Here is a 22,124-nt window from a genome sequence, read left to right as displayed (position 1 = left end):
CGATTGTGAGTTTCATAATCATAAAAAAGTAATTTGATAAATAAAACTAAAATAATCTGTTAAATAGTATTTCTCTCAGTTTTAGCAACGCAAATATTGATCAGGTTTAAGTTATCATGATGTTTGATTTTTCTTCATAAATTAATTACAACTCGGAAAAAACTATGTACACAAAAGTTATTGTGTTTGTGAATTTTTTTTTATAATTTTAAAAATATTATTTGATTATCAAACTCCAAATCCTACATTTGTTTTTCAATCATATTTTCTCATTTCAATTTCAAAAAAAAAAAATTAAGTTTAATATTCATATTATATTAGACACTTGTCACGAAACAATAATTCGATTTAATATTCACAACAGTTCTTCATCATCACAAGTAAAGAAACGAATCCTTTTGTCGGGTCCTCCATTTTCAATCCAAGAAACTTCTCACCGACAGCCGACACTCTTCAAGTATTATATATTATTCTTGATTCAACTTCCGATTCTCCATTGATTCAGAACAAGTTTATCGATCAGCTTCCATTGATGGGGAACTGTATCTGCAAAGGATTGGGAGTCGACGTCGAAGAAATGGTGAAGGTGGTCACCTCCAGCGGCGGCGTCATGGAGCTCTACTCCCCCATCACGGCGGAGTGCATCACCAACGAGTTCCCTGGCCACGGCGTCTTCCCCAGCCCGCACCACGTGTCTCCGCCTCTCCTCCACAGCGAGCAGCTTCGCGGCGGGCGCTACTACTATCTGCTCCCTCTCCACGTCGAAGCCATCTCGACCTCCGGCGGAGCAGCCTCGATCAAGACGCCGTACCGCATGTCGGTGGATGACGTAGGGGTTGTGAAGAGAAAGTCATCAGAGGCGGAGGTCTTCTCGAGGTTTAAGAGCGGCGGCGTTTGGAAGGTGAGGCTGGTGATTAGTACGGATCAGCTGTCGGAGATACTGTCGCAAGAGGCGATGACGGAAGCGCTGATCGAGAACATGAGAAGTACGGTGAAGTGCGCCACCGGGTCGGCTTCTTCGGCGGCGAACTCCGATCAGTGGAGCCTCCCCAGTAGTTGGTAGACCGTATATTTTCTACGGGTTATTCTTTGTAATTTAATTTCAAATTAATTATATTACATATTTTTAAATATTAATATATAATTATATTATACTTACTATTTACCTTTTTTAAACGATATCAAAATAATGTCAATTTACTAAAGAAATTAAGATAATTTTATAATAATTTTTTTTGGTTTAACTATAGGTACATGAAAACTAAGTTTAAAACCTTGTTATTTTTTTCAAAAAAAAATTAAAGTAGGTCATATCAAATATATAAAAATAATAATTTTTGGAATATTTCTTTTCAAAATAAATCATTGATTGGAGCTTGTATGTTAAATGCACGCACGAAATGACTAATAATTGTATTTTTGTTGTGAATAGTAGATATTGAGAAGAAAGAACTAGACATACATTTATAGAACAGATTTACAGAATTTGAATAGTTGATAAAATGATAAAGTATGAATCTTATTTCAATAATATCTATAATATCTTATTATAAATATATTTTAATATGCATTATTGGAAAGTAACAGTTTCTTTTGTTTGGAGAATCATCAAAATGTGAACATTATATTAAAATAAAATTTAAATATTTAAGTTACACAATTCACATCAACAAGTTTGATACAACGATAAATGTTTGAATCTGTTCTATAAATTTTATTTNTATGACAAGCTTGATACAACTATAAATGTTCGAATATGTTTTATAAATTTTATTTTAAAAAATAAGTTTTTTACCAATAATAAAATATTATATAATTTAGAAAATTTGTAAAAGAATATACCAAGAAATCTAATGAAATTAGGTTAAAAAAGCAGTACACTTGTTTTGACTAAAAGGTGAAGCATTGATTTAGACGCGTTTTCAGATTATGGGCACAATAGGCGTGTGACGCTACGGTGGTCCTAACTTTTTTTACGAAGAAATCTGACTTTTTAGGTTTGGGGAAAAAAAACAAATTCTAAAATTTATATTAATTTTAATTGCTCCACCTCCAAGTTCATTTTTTGATAATTATCTTAAATTAATATGCATTCAATTTTAAAATTAAATTAATATAAAGTTTTTATATTGCTTCAAAGAAAATTAAATAAAATCTTATAATAAAAACGAGTTATATGGTCTTATTTCTTATATTGATCTAATTTCCGATATGTAATTTATTTTTAAAAAATAATAATATTGTTCATTGTTTCTCATATATTTATTTAAATGTATATTTTGGAATATTATTAAACAATATATTTATATATATAATTAAAATAATAATTTAAATTGAAAGATAAGAATACAAATATTTATTATTTCTCTAAAAACAAATTTATTGAAGAAACTTAAATCTACAATGGCATACACAATAATTACGAACTTTATAAGTATTTACAATTCTATTTTTAATTCATTAACTTAAATAAATAAATATTATAAATAAAAATAAAAATAAAAATAATTATTTGAAAAGAAAGAAAATATTTTAAAATTCGGTACAATATATTTTTGAAAAAAAATACTAACATTATTATAATAATGTGTTACGATATTTAAAAAAATTTAGAAATAAATGATCTACTTAAATTGTTTGTCGATATATTTACTAAAAATTATTCAAAGTAGAAAAACTAAATTTACCTAAATTAGTTTGAGTAAGTCTCAAGTGAGAATATCTCAAAGATATATATTCATGAGACGAGTCGACTCGGCCCATATCTAGAGTAAGAAATAATAATTTTGACATAAAACAATATTTATTTTATGATTCGGGCCGGGTAAAAGATTTGTCTCTTAAATTGACCTATTAAATTAATGGTCTCATAAGAATTTTTATGGATATATTAGGTATTTTAGAGTAAAGAAAAAAAAATGAAATGTTTTATGATAAAATCTAAATCTAAGTTTTGGTTATTACAAACTAAATTGATATTGACTCAAGCTAAATTGCTAAATTACAGGAACAAATGAAGTAAACTGACAAGCATGTTGTTAAAAAAACACCACTTATGCTGATCAACTTCACTAACATAATAAGGGACGGACAAAACCTTTATAGACAAATCAAGTTGTCCGTCCAATTCAATCGATTGGCTACGAATCTTTCAACAGCTTGAATGGAATCAAAGTGTCAATATTCCATCCGTAAGCAGAACAGATCAGCTGTTATAATAATCTGACAACAATCTCTGAAGACAACAAAAAGTTATCTCAAAATTTACTTTGAGAGATGTCAGAAAAGACGGAATAATAATCTATTGGTTATCCTTTTCAACTACTGCACAAAGAATTTGAATTAACTATTGCTATATTTGGAAACATAAGTAGGACACCTTAACGTCTCGAAAATTTGAAGGTCCAACTGAACCATATGCATGCAAGTTATCAAATTTCTTATGTATTGTAATTAAATTGTTTTAAATGCATGAATTAAATATGGTGTGCATGTTTACATGTTTAAAATGTATTTTTCTACATGAATGTATAAAACTATATTTTAAAGGTTATTCGTGACGCGATCGAAGAACGGAGACCGGGGACCATAGGAGAGAAAATATTTTATTAAATGATTATTTTTAATGGTTTAATGTGTGGTGTATTTTAAATGGAATTTTCGACGAAAATATGAATTTTTTGGAAACTCGACGAATATTTTTACAAACTTTCCTGAACAAGATATTTTAATTATTATCTAATGTGCCTAATATACTACGTTAATGGACCTAAGCTTACACTATGTTTTCTAATTGATATTTAAAGCCAAAAGCCTCCCCAACCTCACCATAAACACACGTCCATTTCCCTTAAATTTTACGAGGAATCTTTCTTCATCTAACACCACACCCACACACAAAAATTTGAAGGGAAACAACATAACTTTTTGAAGGAAAATTCCGCAAGGGTCGCCTCTCCGCCAACGTTCATTGTATCGCCAAATTATTTCATACTTAATAAACGCAAAGGCACGCCTTAATCTTCTTTTCTCATCTTTCACATCATATTATGTGTTTGATACATGATTGCATGAAAAACATGATACACTTTATATATTTTCGTTTTTATGGATATACATGCACAAAACTAGTGTTTTCATTTTTTTAAAATTCCTCCTAATAATGCACAAAGGGGCTGCCATGGTAGGAAAACTTGAAGGGATGTTTTTTCACATGTTTAAGGGTCCATAGAAGCATGTTAAAGGGGCTGGACAGTAGGGTAACAACGCTTGAACGAAAATATTATGTTTCAAAGTCCTAGGGTTTATCTAAGGCGTGGGCGGCTTCCTAGGTGCATGCGGCTACTAGCTGCTATCAAGGGCACATCCAGTGGTCTTAAGAGGGATGAACCAAGGTCCTTGATGGGCTGCACAATGGTTGGAACGAGGGTAGACAGTAGTCGCGCCTAGGAGAGTTGTGCAAGGAGTCCTAGGGCTAGGGCGAAGGGGCTGAGCGTGTTTGGGCTGGTAGGTTCGGTCCAGCAGCATGTCATGGGTTCTTCCTAGGTCCTAGGATGGATGGGTAGAGGTTGGACATGGTGGTTAAGGGCTGGAGGCGAAGCTAACCTAGGTTCGAATCATGTTAGGACTAGGACTCTTGTGCAGAAAAATTCAGTAGCTTTCTAGGCATGTTCAAGGGACTTAATGGGCTGGAATTTGGTTGTTTATGGGTTAGTTAGGTGTTATTAAGCTTTGGTTTAAGTTTGGTTAAGTTTCGAGTCCATACAAGTCAAAATCGGGATGTACGTCTAAGTTTAAAAACGAATCGAGAAAATAATCGAAAAGCTAAATTTTAAGCCTAACGAATATTTAAGGGAGTGTTTTAAGGTAATATTTTGAGTTTGTAATGATTTGAGACGTCGTTTCGAGGTCTAGGGATAAATATAGGAATTTATGCTTCTAGGGGTTAAACGATCATTCTACACCTAAAATTGTTATAGACATCCTGGAAGTGCCCTGAATCATGTAATATATGCTATAATATTTATGTTAAATGTTTATGAAATTTTATGATAAAACGTTAACGTTAAAAGACATATTGCATACTTGGTTTAAAAGAAGAAAAAAAAAAGATTTATATATATAAATGAATTTTTATAAGTGATGAAAATATGAACCGTTGAAGGAAGTGAAGTGATTGTGACTAATACGATGATACGATGATATGCTTGGAGATATCGTGAGGGAAAAGGCCCTAGAGAGAGCCCGTTTACGGGAGAAGACCTCAGAGGGAGCCCGACGATCGTATTTTCATTGACATGATATGATGAAATATAAGGTCAAGGCTCAGTTGACGGGTGAGAGTGTCGCTAATGTCCCCGTCACCAAGTACTGTGGTTACACGTAGATGGATCTATCAACCTTCAGCTGATACGAAAGTCAAAATTAACGATCCGAATTCAATAAAAAAGAAAATGTATACGTATATGATGAAAAGAAATATGATATGGTATGATGAAAGGAAATATGATATGATATGATGAAAGGAAAAATGTTTAAGTTTATGCATGTTCATGAAAAGTTATTTTAAGTAAAAGTATATTTCAATGTTGCATGTGATTGTATATGTATTGCTTGTTATCATGGTTAAGGTTTGTTGAGTCAATAGACTCACTATGTGTGATCGATGCAGGTGAGCATGATATTGATGTTAATGAGGGACTTGATGGTTGATCTTGCTGGACTGAATGTGCACACAACCCGAGGACGAGCGCTAATTTTTCCGCACTTACGTTTATGACATGTGCTAATGATTTAAGTTACTTTTAAGGGAAACACGAGTAGATTATATATGGGGGTTCGGCCGAATAGATGGATAAGAAAAAAAAATTCTAGTACTTTTTAAGAAAAACGAATAGTGGACGTTTCAACTGGCATTCTCTGCTTAATTGTTGGCTACCATGTACATCTGTGAGTATCGTATATATTTATTAATATTGAGGATCAACACCTGTAAAGGAGATGAATCAAGAAATGAAGAGACCATTGTTACATTAATCTTCAATTAGACATTCTCAGATCGCACAGCTTCTGTTTCAAGACTTATTTTCAAGTTGTTATTGTACACACAAAAAGTTTTATCAGATTGATTAAGGATCACTTTTTGCCCTTTTATTCTCCCTTATAGCTTGTTTACACGAGCTATGTTATATTGTGAGAATCACTGTAACTGTTAGAAATTTGTTTCTGAACATATTAAGTTAAGAAAATAGTGCTAGGATTTTGTATTAGGCAAGAGATAAGTAATAAGTAGGAGTGATTTTGTATAAAAGGGTTGTACCGATCAAAACTTCTAGTGAGTCATTCTGGAAATAGAAAACGAAGAGGTAAAAGCTTAGCCTCGAAGTTTCATAAACAAATTCGCGTATCTTCTATTTACAGTCACTTTATTATTATTTATCTTATCTGTTATCGTTCGTTCTATTGAGCTTCTAACCTGAACTGATCTTTTGCACTTACATGTATCATATTCACTAAGTAACTTGAGTTTTTTTCGCACTTAGATATTTTAGTAGCTTAAACTACTCAGTCAGATTGTAATATTTACTCGAGTTGTTAACATAGCCTCAGTTTCATATAGTTTGTCATAATTGCATATCAATTTATTCATCATCCTCTAAATTATTATCTTTGATTCTAAAAAGTGATATCAAAGAGGTTTATTTAAATATCTGAATATTTGATATAACTAATGGCTTCCTATAACAAAAACTTTTTAACAACGGTTTTCATTAAAACTGTTGTTACTGAGAATTTTTTAAGACCCCTCAAAAAACGCTAAAAGACAACGGTTTTTAGAAAACCATTGAAACCTTTGTCTATTACCGTGTTTTTTTGGACAAACGAAAACGATTTTATAAAACCATTATGGATTTTGCGACGGTTTTATAAAAACCCGTCGTTATTAGCGACAGTTTAAACAAAACCATCGCTATTTTAAATATTGTGACGGTTTTCTTGGAACCGTCGTAATTTTTAAAATAGCGAGGATTTTTGCTTAACCGTCGCTAATAACGACAGTTTATTAAACAACCGTCACAAATAGCGAGGTTAACCAAAAACCGTCGCAAATTGTCTATAAATATCCGCTTTTCGGTCCATTTTACTCTACACAATAAATTTTCTCTCTTAGCCGATTTTTGTTTCGATTTATGGTAAGTTTTTTCGCTTCAATTTTTCGTAAATTTCTAAGTGTTAGTTAAGATTATGAATATTATTAGCTTAGTTAGATTGTAAGTTTTTTTGGTAGATTTATTAAATTATAAAAGTAATTTTTTTATTTTACGTAAAAAAAATTAGCGACCGATTTTTATAAAAGCGACAATTTTTCTCTAAACAGTCGCTACTTAGCGACGGTGGCGACGTCTTATTCAAAAATCGTCGCTAATTTTAGAGACTGTTTATAAAAATACGTCGCTAATTTGCGACGTAAATCATATCATTAACCGTCGCTAATTAAAATCGCCGCTAATTATAGCTACGACAATAGTTTAAAACCGTTGTCATTGAACGCACTTTAAACCGTTGTCGTTGAACGCACTTTCAACAACACCCTTAACTACAACAGTTTTAAATGGAATACAACAACGGATCGTTTAGAGTTTTTGTTGTAGTGAAACAAAAATATATTAATATATTTATATATGTAATTAAAGTAATAATTTACATTAAAATATAAGAGTAGTGGTAGGATCGTTTGGGGGACAAAAATTGAGCTACAATAGATCGATTCTTGAAATATTAAATATTGAGAAATTAAATCGAGTTTGGTTTTCAAACCAAGCGAAAAACACTCAAAATAATTCATCGCAAAAACCGATTAAATATTTTAAAAAAACTTTTAAAAGATATGTAAGTTGAATGTATAGAAAGATTTTTGGTTGAAGCATTTTATCAAATACTTAATATGCATTATTTTAAGTATTTGAAGAACATATAAAGTGCTTCAACAATGTATCATAAAAACATAATGATAATTAAATGGAATAAGTAAAAAGATACAAATTTGTTTATGGATGTTCGGAGAATAACAACTCTTATTTCACCTCTTCTTCTACCTAGGAAGGATTCACCAGAAGATTTTGATTTATATAACTCTTTGTACAAACTCATTTCAACTTAGTACTTATCAATTGCTTAATCGAAACTCTTAGCATACTCGATTGTAGGCCGCAATCTAACCATCCGCATAATGTTTAACGTCTCTTATGTCAAATCTACAAACACAATCTTTAATGTCTTTATGTAAAAACTCACTCAACTAAACTTCGAAGCTAAACTCTCATGTATGTGATGAATTTACAATGTATGTATATAGCAAACGCATGTTCACACTTGGACTTGCTCTCATTCTAGCTAATTTCTTCATATAAGTTGTTCATGCTTTGAATCATTTTCCAAAATTTGTATTTAATCTTCAATATGTTGTATTTATGGCTTCCAAAAATGATATAGACATTAGATACAATAATATGACCGTTTGGAAAAATTGTGTATGGATTCTGAAATTATAATAGTCAAATTTGAGTTTCTGGCCATTTTATGAAACTGTTATCAGATCGAGCTGATCAAACTGTGATGATTTGATTGTCTGATCTGGTCTGTTATGAGCTTGAGCTGTTTGTTTGGTCTGAGTTGTTCGAAGTGAGTTGTTTCCAAGCTAGTACAAGTCGAACTGTTTGCTTTGCTTTGTTATAGCTCTTGATTCGTCGATTTTTGGACAAACTGATAAACATGAAATTTGTATTACTTTCTCTTAGATTTCCATGGAATCAAGAATCACTCAATTTCAAGTTCGTATGATAAAAATATGTTTGATAGATCAGGCTATTAGCAACCTGGAACTTGTTATTCATTCTGTGTAGAACCAACATTTTTATTGTGGTTTATCAGCTTCTATGATCTGATTCAAACTCTGACTTATGAAGATGATTTGTAGATCAGTCTTTTAGCTTTGTAATTCATATTCAATCGTTCAATTTGAATAACTGACCTCAGAGATATGGTCAAAATATTAGAACTGCTTCACTCAAGCTGATTGTTGTTTCTGTTTCTATCATCTCGATATTGTGACTAATATTTCTCCTAGATAACTTTCTATTCAACTGAGGTATTGTTGAATATCACTTGAGTAAAATTGAGTTTTCTATTCAATAGTTTTGGAGGCTTGTCATTTCCATCATCGAGCTGTGGGATATCATCGAAAAATTACAGCTCGACGGATTTTCATTTGGTTGATTTTGAGTTTCGCTTCCAACTTGAGATAACAACTTCATATTTAATAAATATCTTAGAAACGAAATAAAAAAATTTGGTATTATCAAAATCAAGATTGTTTGTTTTTCTCTACCCAACAAATAGAAATATTTATTATTGCACTAAAGATAAATTTATTCGAAAAACTTAAATCTACAACGACACACACAAAAATTACGAACTATACAAGTATTTAAAAAAATTTTAATTCATTAAATTAAATAAATAAATATTATAAATAAATATAAAAATAATTTTTGAAATCAAATAAATTATCTTAAAATTCACTACAATATTTTTTTAAAAAAAAATTAATAACATTTTTATTTTCTAATAATGTGTTACAATAATTTTAAAAAATTGTTAGAAATCAATGGTCTAATTAAATTGTTTGTCAGCATATTTACGAAAAATTAGCCAAGGTAGAAAAAATAAATTTAAGTAAATTAGCTTCATTATGTCTCCTATGAAATAATCTAACAAATCTATATGAATGGGACTAGTCGACTCGGTCCAAATCTTGAAAGAAAAATAATAATTTTGAGATAAAACTATATTTTTTCATGAATCAGGTTGGGTAGAAGATCGTTATCATAAATTGACTCATGAGACGGTCTCATAAGAGTTTTGTGAATTGTTTTTAATATTTTCTTATATTTAATAAATAAAAATGTATAAAAGATATTGTATGTTTATATCTATGAAAGGAAATATAATTTCCATATTAAATTTATTTCTCAAGATATATTATTCCTTGTTGATATGATATTTAATATTTAATTATGGTTTTGCCTTTCTAGATAATTATGTTAAGATTTTATTGTGATATAATATATTCCTTAAATTTAATTTCCTATTGATAAGATTATGTGTAATATTGAGTTTTACCTTCCTAGATATTATATTTATGATAAGGATCTTCTAGATATAATATTTATGATAATGATTTACATGATATGATATTATTGATTTTGTTTCTAATAGAATTCTTGTATAGCATATCTTATAGATTTTCTTCAAGATAAATCATAGAAGAGGAGACATTTATAAATAAGAGATGTAGATGCAAAAGCACTGAGAGAAGAGAAAAATTCAGAGAGTTCACGTGTAGGATTTTTCGTGGAAGAGATTTTCGTGAAAGGAATTTTTCGTGGAGGTGATTTTCGTGGGAGTTTTTAGTGAGAGATTTTCGTGGTGTTCTCTTCTCTCGATCAAATATACACGCACTTGTGCACGTAATAGATTTCAGAGAAATATTTCTTCAAGAGACGTGCTGTTGTGAAGAGTGTAGATACCGCGTGTTGCCTTGAATGTTGGAAACATCTCAGACAACATCCGTGACGAAGTTGGCTGAAGATAGTTTTGTTGCTCCAAGTTTTTGGCTCATGTTTTTGCTTTCTTGAATACGTTTTTATTCTGGTTATTTGTTTTTAGAAAACGTTTTTTTTCTCAACGTGTTGAGGAAATTGATTTTTGTGAAAATCACTAGTGATTGGTTTTTTGTGTAAACGTTTTGGTTTTCTAGTGATTAATTTTTGTCCTGAGGCACCGCACAAGTATTTATATTTGTGCATATTTAATCTTGTCCATCTATTTATTACGAATCCATTTGTGTTACAAACTTTAATATTCCGCTGCATGTTGTCTTAAATGTTGTAACATTTGACACAACACTTAATTCTGATAAATCACAAATTTATAATCTTACTCTACTACTGATATATTTATTATTTACTTACATCTGTCGAACAATATAACTCTAACAAGTGGTATCAGAGCCTACTCTTGACATACTAAGTGCTGATTCTGGTTTTTGTTTTGTTTGACAGAAATATTCAAATGGACGCGTCACTCGTAAACACAATACTTCGATCACCTATTTTGGATGGATCTAACTACAGTATATGGAAAGTGAAGATTAGAATATATATTAAATCCATAGATGAACGAGCCTGACAGCGTGTTGTCAGCGATTGGAGTCCACCAAAAAGGTTAGACGAAGATGGTGATACCCTGATAAAGCCTGAAAATGAGTGGACTGTTGAGGAACTACAAATATCGAACCACAACTCGAAGGCCGTAAATGCCATCTTTACCTCAGTCGATCTGAACATGTTCAGCCTGATCACAAACTGTGTATCAGCTAAGGATGCGTGGGAAATTCTTCAAAAACACAGTGAAGGCTCGGAAAGTGTGAGAAGAACGAAACTAAGAATGCTTGCATCCAAATTTGAGAATCTGAGGATGGAAGAAATTGAATCTATCATCGACTATGACAAACGCCTCAGAGAGATTGCCAATGAAGCTTTCAGCTTAGGTGATCCAATCTCAAATGAAAGGTTGGTTAGCAAAGTTCTCAGATCATTGCCCGAATGGTTCAACATCAAAATTTGTGCAATTGATGAAGCAAAGGATACAACTCTAATTGCACTGGAGGATTTGATAAGCTCACTTCGTACCTTCGAGATGAACATGGATATGCGGAAGAAGGACAAAGGTAAAACGATCGCTTTCCAGGTATCAAATGACTCATATAATCATCTCCTTAAATTGTCACAAGAAGTAAATGAGTCAGACCTTTGTGAAGACTCTATTTCATACATCACGGAGAAGTTTGTAATTATTTAAAAAGGATCAGAGACAATAAGAAGGATGGACAACCATCGAAATTTCCTAGTCTACCAGCTCCTAAACCTCCTGTCCAACAACAATTTCGAACAAAGAATGAAGGCAAGGGAGAGTTTAATTCAAAAAGGTATGATTCGGTGCAGTGTAGAGAATGCGAAGGCTTTGGCCACTATGCCAACGAATGTGCTAACAGGCTACGAAAGAACAAAGGCTACAATGTTTCTCTAAGCGATAAAGAATCTGATGAGGAGGAGAAATCCAATGACGAAGACAATCACACCTCCTTAACTGCACTATTTACCGAAAGACGTTGGCTGCAAGTGAACCCATTAGGTGTTGCCTTAGGTGTTGTCACTCCTGGACGCAACACTGGACGCAACATGTACTCAAAACCAGTATGCTTAAAATCTACGTCTTCTGGAAATTTCAGTGAAGATGAAGTGGAAGCTAAAAATGAAGAAATTACTCTTGAAGGCGTACAGAAACTTTATGAAGAGCTGTTTGAGGATTGGACCAAAATAAACAAGTTTAACTCAACTCTTATGAAGGAAAACACCGAACTAAAAGCCGTGGTTGCCAAACTTGAAGTCATCCTTCGCAAAAAGGACGTGGAACTAGGTAAGACCAAAGATGATCTTCAAAAGACAACCAAAACTTTGTCTAAATTCAATTCGAGCACATCTAAGCTTGAATCCATACTTTTGATGGGAAGAGATGACAAGAAGGGTTTAGGATTCAAAGACAGTGTGTTTGAAATTGGTGAATCTTCAAAATCTACTGTTTTTGTGAAAGGTAAAACTGAAACATTCTCATCGTCACAGCCTACATCTTCAATCAAAAGCTCTCCATCGAAAAGACGACCTGCTGCACTCGTTCCTAAGAAAAGAAAACACAAGCATGTATGTCATTACTGTTTTAAGCCTGGACATATCAGGCCATACTGTTTTAAACTCAGGGATGACCGCATGAATCAAACGGCGAGTCGGATGTTTCCTCGAATGTTGTCCAACACTTCCCGCAACACCTCCTACCATCGACCTACAGTAAGACAAATTTGGGTCCCAAAGGTAAAAACTCACTGTAATGTTGTCATACTTATTTAAAAACTAACACTGCAGGTCATTGGTACTTTGATAGTGGAAGCTCACGCCATATGACAGGATCACGGGAATATCTCATTGATTATGTTGAACAAAAATGTGGTAGAGTAACCTATGGAGGGGGAGCTAAAGGAAGGATTGTTGGAAAGGGAACACTGAATGTTGAAGGACTACCAAAGCTCCACAATGTGCTTCATGTTGAAGGATTAAATTCAAATCTTATAAGCATAAGCCAATTGTGTGATGATAATTTTCATGTCAAGTTTAATAAACATACATGTGAAGTTTTCGATAAAACTAACATGTACATTATGACAGGTACAAGGTCTTCAGACAATTGTTACCAAATAGGTGAGGAACTTTCATGCAATCATGCACAAATCAATGAACTCGACTTTTGGCATCAAAAACTTGGTCATGTAAATTTCAAAACCTTGAAGAACTTGTGTAAGTATGATGCAGTACGAGGTATGCCTAATCTTTCATCTAGTATATCATATGTGTGCGAAGATTGTCAAAAGGGTATGCAGACTCACGTGTCACACCCAGTGTTGCCATCATCTGGGACAACACGTTGTCTGGATTTACTTCACATGGACCTAATGGGTCATATGGAAGTGAAAATCTTTGGAGGTTGCTTTTATCTTGGAAATAATTTAATCTCATGGCATGGTAGGAAACAAAATTGCGTCTCACTTTCAACGGCTGAATCCGAATATGTGGCAGCTGGAAGTTGTGGTTCTCAACTCCTATGGATGAACCAAATGATAAAGGACTATGGTCTTAATAGTGAATCTTTAATTGTGTACTGTGATAATTCTAGTGCCATTGATATTTCAAAAAATCAAGTACAACACTCTCGAACAAAACACGTTGACATTAGACATCACTTTATTCGAGATTTAGTAGAAAAAAGATTGATTCGAATTGAATTTTTTGGTACAAATAACCAACTGGCTGACATATTCACAAAATCATTAGATTTTGAGAGATTTTCCAACCTTAGGAAATCTCTCAGCATGATTTCTGCCTAAACATTCATAGATGTTGTCTCAGATGTTACAACATATCGGACAACACCTAACATGCATGTGCATTTCTTGGACTTAGACATACTGCATTTGCATATATACTGTTATATGATGTGTTATCACAATGATGCATAATCTTCTGGTGCATTTACAATTTCATGTTCTATCTAAACTTAACACACTTGGATATGATTAATATTTTGATTAAATCACAAAGTAGTTGATGGATTAACATGTACTCAATGACATTGTCCCATACGAAAAGTGACTTGAAAAAATTGAGTAAAAATACAAATCAATTATGCATATGCTCTGTATCAGAAGAAAAGATGGGAAAAAGCTACCTAAAAGAGTCCAATGAAGACTGTGCTTTTAGTGTGGGAGCTACCTTTTCTGAATTTCATACAGAAGGTAAAATAGAACAAATTGGAAAAAGCTACCTAGAAAAGTCCTAAAGAAGACCGCTCTTCTAGTGTGGGAGCTACCACTTCTATGATCAGAAAGTTGTTAAGTCACCAAGTGTGAAGAAAAATCAAAATTTTTTTTCTGGAATTGTGCGTGTTATCAGAAGATGTTGCCAACATTTGTGAAAACACTTCATTTGTGATGATATCTCATATTTGTTTTCATGTTTCTTTTTATGTTACATTCTGTTATTAGGCATAAATATGTCATGCATAAATATAACATTGTGAATATTGTTGTGTCACGAGGACATGCGTATTTCGATAAAGAAAATTCGACGAAAATCCAGATTTTACGAAAAATTGAATATGTGTGATCTTTGATGTTTTAGTGGTGTTAAAATCGATGTGGGTTTCAATTCTGGAAATTATTTTGAAATGATTTTGGACGTAATTATCTTAGTATTTTTGGAAAGTGATTACGGGCCAAAGCTGATCTGGTCTAGTACGAGAACTTGGTTGTCCATTCTGGACAAAAAAGGAGAGAAGATGCGACTCAAACTCAAACCCGAGCTAATGGCTGATGAAGGGTCTATGAATTGAAAGGATCAAACGATATCAGATAGAGTTTTGAACCTTGTTTTGCTAGCCTTCTCGTTTAAATTTTCTGCTCTGTTAAGTTATCTGATGTCTCTGTTTTCCCTGATGTGTTTATGTTTTAATGAACTGTTAATGATTTTTACAGGTATTGTCTCAGGTGTTGCCAACACAACGAACAACACCCGTACTAACTTGATTTTATTCATGGGAAGAAATATTCACATATTAAGGGGGAGTTAACTGGAGTTTAACTGAGAAATTGAGTTTAATTTGATTTTGTCCAGAAAGGCAAAAGGGGGGAGATTGAAGGAAAATATAATTTTCATATTAAATTTATTTCTCAAGATATATTATTCCTTGTTGATATGATATTTAATATTTAATTATGGTTTTGCCTTTCTAGTTAATTATGTTAAGATTTTATTGTGATATAATATATTCCTTAAATTTAATTTCCTATTGATAAGATTATGTGGAATATTGAGTTTTATCTTCCTAGATATTATATTTATGATAAGGATCTTCTAGATATAATATTTATGATAATGATTTACATGATATGGTATTATTGATTTTGTTTCTAATAGAATTCTTGTATACCATATCTTATAGATTTCCGTCAAGATAAATCATAGAAGAGGAGACATTTATAAATAAGAGATGTAGATGCAAAAGCACTGAGAGAAGAGAAAAATTCAGAGAGCTCACGTGTAGGATTTTTCGTGGAAGAGATTTTCTTGAAAGGAGTTTTTAATAGAGATAGTTTTTCGTGGAGGTGATTTTCGTGGGAGATTTTCTGGTGTTCTCTTCTCTCGATCAAATATACACGCACTTGTGCACGTAATAGATTTCAGAGAAATATTTCTTCAAGGGACGTGCTGTTCTGAAGAGTGCAGATACCGCGTGTTGTCTTGAATGTTGGAAACATCTCAGACAACATCCATGACGAAGTTGGCTGAAGATAGTTTTGTTGCTCCAAGTTTTTGGCTCGCGTTTTTGCTTTCTTGAATACGTTTTTATTCTGGTTATTTATTTTTAGAAAGCGTTTATTTTCTCAACGGGTTGAGGAAATTTATTTTTGTGAAAATCACTAGTGATTGGTTTTTTGTGTAAACGTTTTGGTTTTCTAGTGATTAATTTTTGTCCTGAGACACCGCACAAGTATTTATATTTGTGCATATTTAATCTTGTCCATCTATTTATTTCGAATCGATTTGTGCTACAAACTTTAATATTCCGCTGTGTATTATCTTAAATGTTGTAACATTTGACACAACACTTAATTCTGATAAATCACAAATTTATAATCTTACTCTACTACTGATATATTTATTATTTACTTACATCTGTCGAACAATATAACTCTAACAATGTATATTTTAAAAAATCATTTGAAGATATATTAAACATTTTAGAGTAAAGAAAGAAATATAAATTTTTTTGCAATTAAAAGAGCTATAATAGCTCGTTCTTGAAATGTTAAAAAAATGAACCAATCATCAGGAAATTAAATCGATTTTGCTTCTAAAACCAAGCTCAAGAAACTCAAAATAATCCTTCTAAAAATCGATTAATCATTTTGTAAAGCATTTAAAAATATGTAAGTTGAAATAATAAAAACATTTTGGGTGAAAAGTTTTATTAGACATTTGGTTAATATTTTGGTATTTGAAAAATACATAAATACTTCAACAATACATATTAAAAACAGAATCAATAAAAACTCCTACGTACTCTTTTTTTCATTTAGGAAGATTTCACTATAAGACTTTGATTTATACAATCTTTTGTACAAACTCATTTCGACTTGGGACTTATCCCTTACCTAATCGAAACTCCTAGCTACTCTCGATTGTAGACCGTAACCTCACAATCCACATAACGTTTAATTTCCTTATGCCAAGACTACAAATGTAATCTTTAATATATTTGTGTGAAAACTTCACTCAACTATTCTCGAAGCTCAACTCTTTTTTGTGTGAGTGAATGTATCTGTGAGGAATTTAATATATTACAATGTATATACTCTCAAACGCATACTCACACACAAGGGAAAAGCTCTCATTAAGCTAATAAGCTCTGATGAACGTATAGAAGTTTCGAGTTCCAGGTTCCAACTTGAGGTAGCAACTTCACACTTGAGTAAATATGTTAGAACAAAACAAAAGCTTTGTTATCATCAAAATCAATATTGTTATTATTTCCGCAACACAACAACTGTCCATACATCGATATTATTATTATTAATTAATTTTAACTTTAATATAAACATTTTTTAAAATATTAAAAAAAATAATTAAAATTTGTAATCAAAATTTTTATTAAATAAATTATTTTTTAATGTATTTTTGAAACATTATTTATTTTTATTTGAAATATTGATAGACAAATATTATACGATTTTTTAGTATATTTTTTTATTAGTTACAATTTCACTCAATACATATTGAATGTAATGGTAAATAATTTAATTTAACGGCGTGAATGTTATCCTTATTTAAATATGATATCAAATGGTATAAAAAATTTATGTAATAATTAAATATATTCATTATATCAATAAGTTTAAGTGATGATTTAAACGCTCGTACTTATTAATTTTAATTACCTGTACATGACAAGGGTGAGATACTAGCATGTTTGAAAGAGTTAATACGGGTATATGTCCATAATCTTAAGGATTGGATCTCGAGTCCTAGAAGATCCGACCTATTGCCATATATGATACCTCCAGCACCTTTCAAACATTTGTAGGTTGATTCTTGTTCTCCATCCATGTCAAAAACGAGAACCACCTTGAATCATCAGTAAACGTTTATACTTAAGCCAGAGAATTTACGTTCTGTCATTTCGATTCCAAGAAATTAAATAGGTCGAAAAACAAGCTAAAGTGTAACACTCCAGATTCAACGCCTGTCTTCGTATGTGAAATACCGAAAAGAAGATACATCTTCTTGATATGAATAATACATATCAAATCTTTTAAGTCATACATATCAAATCTTTTAAGTCTTCTCTGCACAGTTCCATACCAGAACAGTTTTGGAATCATTCTCTTTCCGATGTGATATCGGTTCATTTTTGTATTCTTCTCCTAGAAACCTGTCAAAAACCGTTCATTGTCCGTGTAACCTCATAGCATCGATTATCACCCCCTCTTCTTCGGCCCCGAGCCTCACATGAAGCAATCCCAGAAAACTTGCGGGAGATTATCAAATGAAATTGAGATGCAATGGTAAAATTTTATTATAGCAACACTTAATTAGTCAGTCACCTTTTACAACTGGGATTCTTGATTTACAAACAAAACATTTGAAAAGAAAAACATACGCAACCCAGGAAACTAGGGGGCCAACACTTTTCTGCAAATGTGTAACTTCACATGGGACTTCCATGCTTTACAAACTACAAGTCTACAAGTGATACGGGAGCATTTCCTTCTTTATTTTTCAAACCCCTCCTCGGTACCAAGACCGTACAGAACACCGGCGTACCTCTCGGTAGAGCCACTGAAGAAGTTGTCTTTCAACTTCATGAAAGCATGTGAGGTGAGTAGACTATCCGAACCCGCCTGATGACAAATCCCAAACCTCTCTACTTCTAGGAGTTCGGCTAACTTATTTAATCCACCGTGAAGGCTGTTACAGAATTTCATCAAATGTTTGATGTCGTACACCACTGGGAAGTACATCTTGAGTAACTCGAAGAATCCAGCTTGAGTTTCGGGTAAACTTCGACAAGTCAATAGCTTAAGCAAGTATCCAAAGTCATAGCCGCTATGGAACGTCACCCAATGGACGTTATCATTCAAAACAATTCCAGAAGACATCAAAAGCTCGGAAAAATGGTTCACATCAACACCCATTTCGTTATTTTTCTTAAAATCAATCCCAGATTGCCTCAACACTTCAATCGAATCATTTGCAAATACATCCTCGCTCACATTAAATTCACGGAAATTAAATTGCCAAATGCAGCTGGTTCCCGTCCCACAAGTAGGTAAATTCCCATCTTTATCCGAAAATGTGAGACCCAACTGGATTAGCTTCAACATGTCTACATTATCCTTCAAGGTCTGATAATTATACTCATTGATATGCTTAAAGTTTCCCACAGGGCGAAGAACAACACCAGGAAACTCTGTATCCATAGCAACATATGGGTAATCATCGACGATATCTTGAATCAGAGCAAACTCTGATTCAAGATTGTCATTCCATACCTCTCTAATTTGAATTGAATTTTTCTTCGGTAACTCTGACATTTCATCCATTTCTTCTTAAATGTTACTTCGCTGGCAGTAAAGATGCAATCTTCACCAACTAAACAACTATGGCAATAGGAGTCTCGAATTCAATCTGCAAACATCACATGACATCAAAGCAAGCCCCGAAATTAACTCAGCATAAAAAAAGATCAACTAGTGAACATAAAATGGTGGATAACTGATCAAGATTTAAATGAATTCAAACATACACGAAGAAAAAGTTCATGCACCACTTTGTCTACGATTTCTCGTAAATAGGCACAAAGGAAACAACTCCAATTTGTATAGATGTGTCATCAACTCTTACTGTATAGATGTGTCATCATTGTATAATCACTTACATGGGAAAAGAAAAAAAGCACTCATTATAGTTGAAGCAGCAACAATTGACTGGGTAAAATATTGATCAAATTGTACCGATTATGACTTGAAAAATTCTGAATCCTAAATTCATATTCACATTTCACCAAACTCGATGATCATCAGACACCTGACTATAATTTCACTTAATGAAATTATTCCCAGAACTTGAGAATTTTAAATCTGTCCAGTTAACAGATATCACGAATTCAACCAAAGAAAAAAAGGAATGACTTTACAAGTTAAATTCAAACCCAAGACTGAAAATCAAAAACCCATTTGTGAATACATTGGAAATCAAATCCTAGCTTCCAAACGGAGCAGATCATAGCCAAAGAACAGTCAGCCCAGCAGCTGAAGCTGTATCAAAGTGAAATTTCAAAGATACGCTCTAACAAAAACAAATCAAAACCCCGATCTGAAAAGCCAAATGGACCAAATACTCAAAACCCACAAAAAAAAGCTTGAAATGGTCATATGTGTAGAGATCCGGGTACCAGGATCTAGCTTCCGCCTAGATCCAACACAGTAGGTTTTAAGGCGATGTTTACAAATATAGATTCAGATCTGCATCTAACTTCGTTCGTAAAGAGAGATTCAACAATAGAGTGATGAAGACGAAGAACTACAAACCTGTAGTGAAGATTGAATTTAGTTACCAAGGAGGAGAAGATTAGGGTTCTTGGAGTAGTTTACACCAATGGAACCTTTTCTTCTCTTTTATTGTTCCGAAAACAATAACGAGATCAGGAGAGTGGTGGAACTCCAATAATTGATTATTTTTTTTATTATATGTATATAAAAAAAGCTTGAATATGAATTTTAAAATTATAAATAATATGTGCAATATTAAACTATATCTATATAAATTAAGTTATAATGAAAGTGTGGATAAAAAATTATATATTTCATACACATACACAATTTTTTTAATATTAAATAAATTTTAGAGAATATACTAAATTAAAACTATGAAAATATAGAAAATTATGTTGTCATATACTAATTTTGTATATATATTTTTTCCAATCTATAATATTAAATAAAATAATGAAATATTTGGCAAAAAATAAAAATATATATACCATGGTACCAAACTACATGTATAAATGCTTATCGATTTGTGTTTTAAATGGATACTTTTAGATTTTAATTTGAAATTTTAATCAAATCGAAAATTTAAATAAAGATTCGTCTATATAGAAATTTACACAAAAACTCTTGTGAGACGGTCTCACAGATCAATTTCGTGAGTCGGATATCTTATTTGGGTCATCCACTAAAAGTATTACTTTTTATGCTAAGAGTATTACTTTTTATTGTGAATATCGGTAGGGTTGACCCGTCTCACTGATAAAAATTCGCGAAACCGTCTCACAATAGACTTACTATAGAATTTATCAGTGATGAAAGTATGATACTAAACTATTTACACACTAAAAACATTTTACAAGAATATGTGAAAAATAAGTCCAAAACATAAAGCAATTTGTTTTGTTGTATTTTTATAATTATATTTAAGCTAATTGTGGAATTTTAATTAAATTCGAAATGATAGATTCATATATATTTTTTATATTAGGAAAATAATTATCTATTTTTGTCCCAAATTAATTGTGGAATTACATACTTTTTAAATTTAATTTAAATAAACTATTTAAAATGAAAATAATTATCTATTTTTGTCCCAAATTAATTGTGGAATTACATACTTTTTAAATTTAATTTAAATAAACTATTTAAAATAAATTGAGTCAAATACCCTCTACATATTTTTTAAAACTTATTTTTCTTCAACATATCTCTGAAATTACACTGCTTCTGTATTGAAGATTGAAGATTGTCCCTATTTCATGTACTAACTTTTCATTTTAGATTACATTAATGTGTCGGGTAAATGTCCTCTCTAATTTAGACATACGGCTTTGGTAAGGTCCACATAAATGAAGTGCGATCTATATGCACCGCGATATTACGGAAATTTATATCCTATATGGTCTTTTCTACTCCCATGTACAAGAATGACAAAACGGACGGGACCGATTGATCCACAACCCGTTGCAACCGGTTATTAGGTGAGGTGAGACAAGCCGACTTGCCATTTTGGCGGGTCGCAATATTATCAACTCAACGGCAGTATGAACCGATTTGACGGAATTAATCGTTTTGACGGTTCTACCCATACAGATATATGGGAGGGGTTTGCCGCATCCAACGGCTAATTTCGCATCGAGAATATTATTGTTGGCGTGAGATGGAATTTTCCCGATATTATTGTTATGTCGAGTCGGAAATCGAAATCAAATTTAAAAGTTGAAATTGTAGTCGTTCCAAAATCAAATTTTGAAATAATGACTTAAGATTAGATTTTGATTTCTTAAATAAGAACTTGAAACCCCAACTAAAATCAAAACCACATAGGGTGATAATCGGAACTATA

The 22,124-nt window shown here is 32.1% G+C and overlaps 3 protein-coding genes across 3 annotated transcripts; 2 read left to right on the top strand and 1 right to left on the bottom strand.

The window, feature by feature from the left end:
• The first annotated feature begins 532 nt into the window (after nucleotides 1–532).
• LOC140983906 (uncharacterized) lies at nucleotides 533–1,063 on the top strand. Its single transcript, XM_073451062.1, has one exon. The coding sequence runs from the start codon at nucleotides 533–535 to the stop codon at nucleotides 1,061–1,063; it is 531 nt and encodes a 176-aa protein (XP_073307163.1).
• A 3,272-nt stretch (nucleotides 1,064–4,335) lies between these two features.
• LOC140983905 (uncharacterized) lies at nucleotides 4,336–13,373 on the top strand. The gene is made up of 5 exons (XM_073451061.1): nucleotides 4,336–4,416; nucleotides 11,254–11,791; nucleotides 11,908–12,714; nucleotides 13,041–13,210; nucleotides 13,341–13,373. Exons 1-5 carry the CDS (start codon nucleotides 4,336–4,338, stop codon nucleotides 13,371–13,373), a joined length of 1,629 nt encoding a protein of 542 aa, XP_073307162.1.
• Nucleotides 13,374–18,279: 4,906 nt separating this feature from the next.
• LOC140984944 (probable CCR4-associated factor 1 homolog 7) lies at nucleotides 18,280–20,460 on the bottom strand. The gene is made up of 2 exons (XM_073452647.1): nucleotides 20,318–20,460; nucleotides 18,280–19,415 (listed from the first exon to the last, which is right to left on the bottom strand). The coding sequence occupies exon 2, from the start codon at nucleotides 19,328–19,330 to the stop codon at nucleotides 18,500–18,502; it is 831 nt and encodes a 276-aa protein (XP_073308748.1). The 5' UTR covers nucleotides 19,331–19,415; nucleotides 20,318–20,460; the 3' UTR covers nucleotides 18,280–18,499.
• Nucleotides 20,461–22,124: the final 1,664 nt, after the last annotated feature.

This window comes from Primulina huaijiensis, chromosome 9 (genome assembly GCF_012295235.1).
Source record: "Primulina huaijiensis isolate GDHJ02 chromosome 9, ASM1229523v2, whole genome shotgun sequence".
Lineage (NCBI taxonomy): Eukaryota > Viridiplantae > Streptophyta > Magnoliopsida > Lamiales > Gesneriaceae > Primulina > Primulina huaijiensis.
The sequence above is the reverse complement of the archived record's forward strand: the minus strand, read 5'-3'. Positions and strand labels throughout refer to the sequence as shown.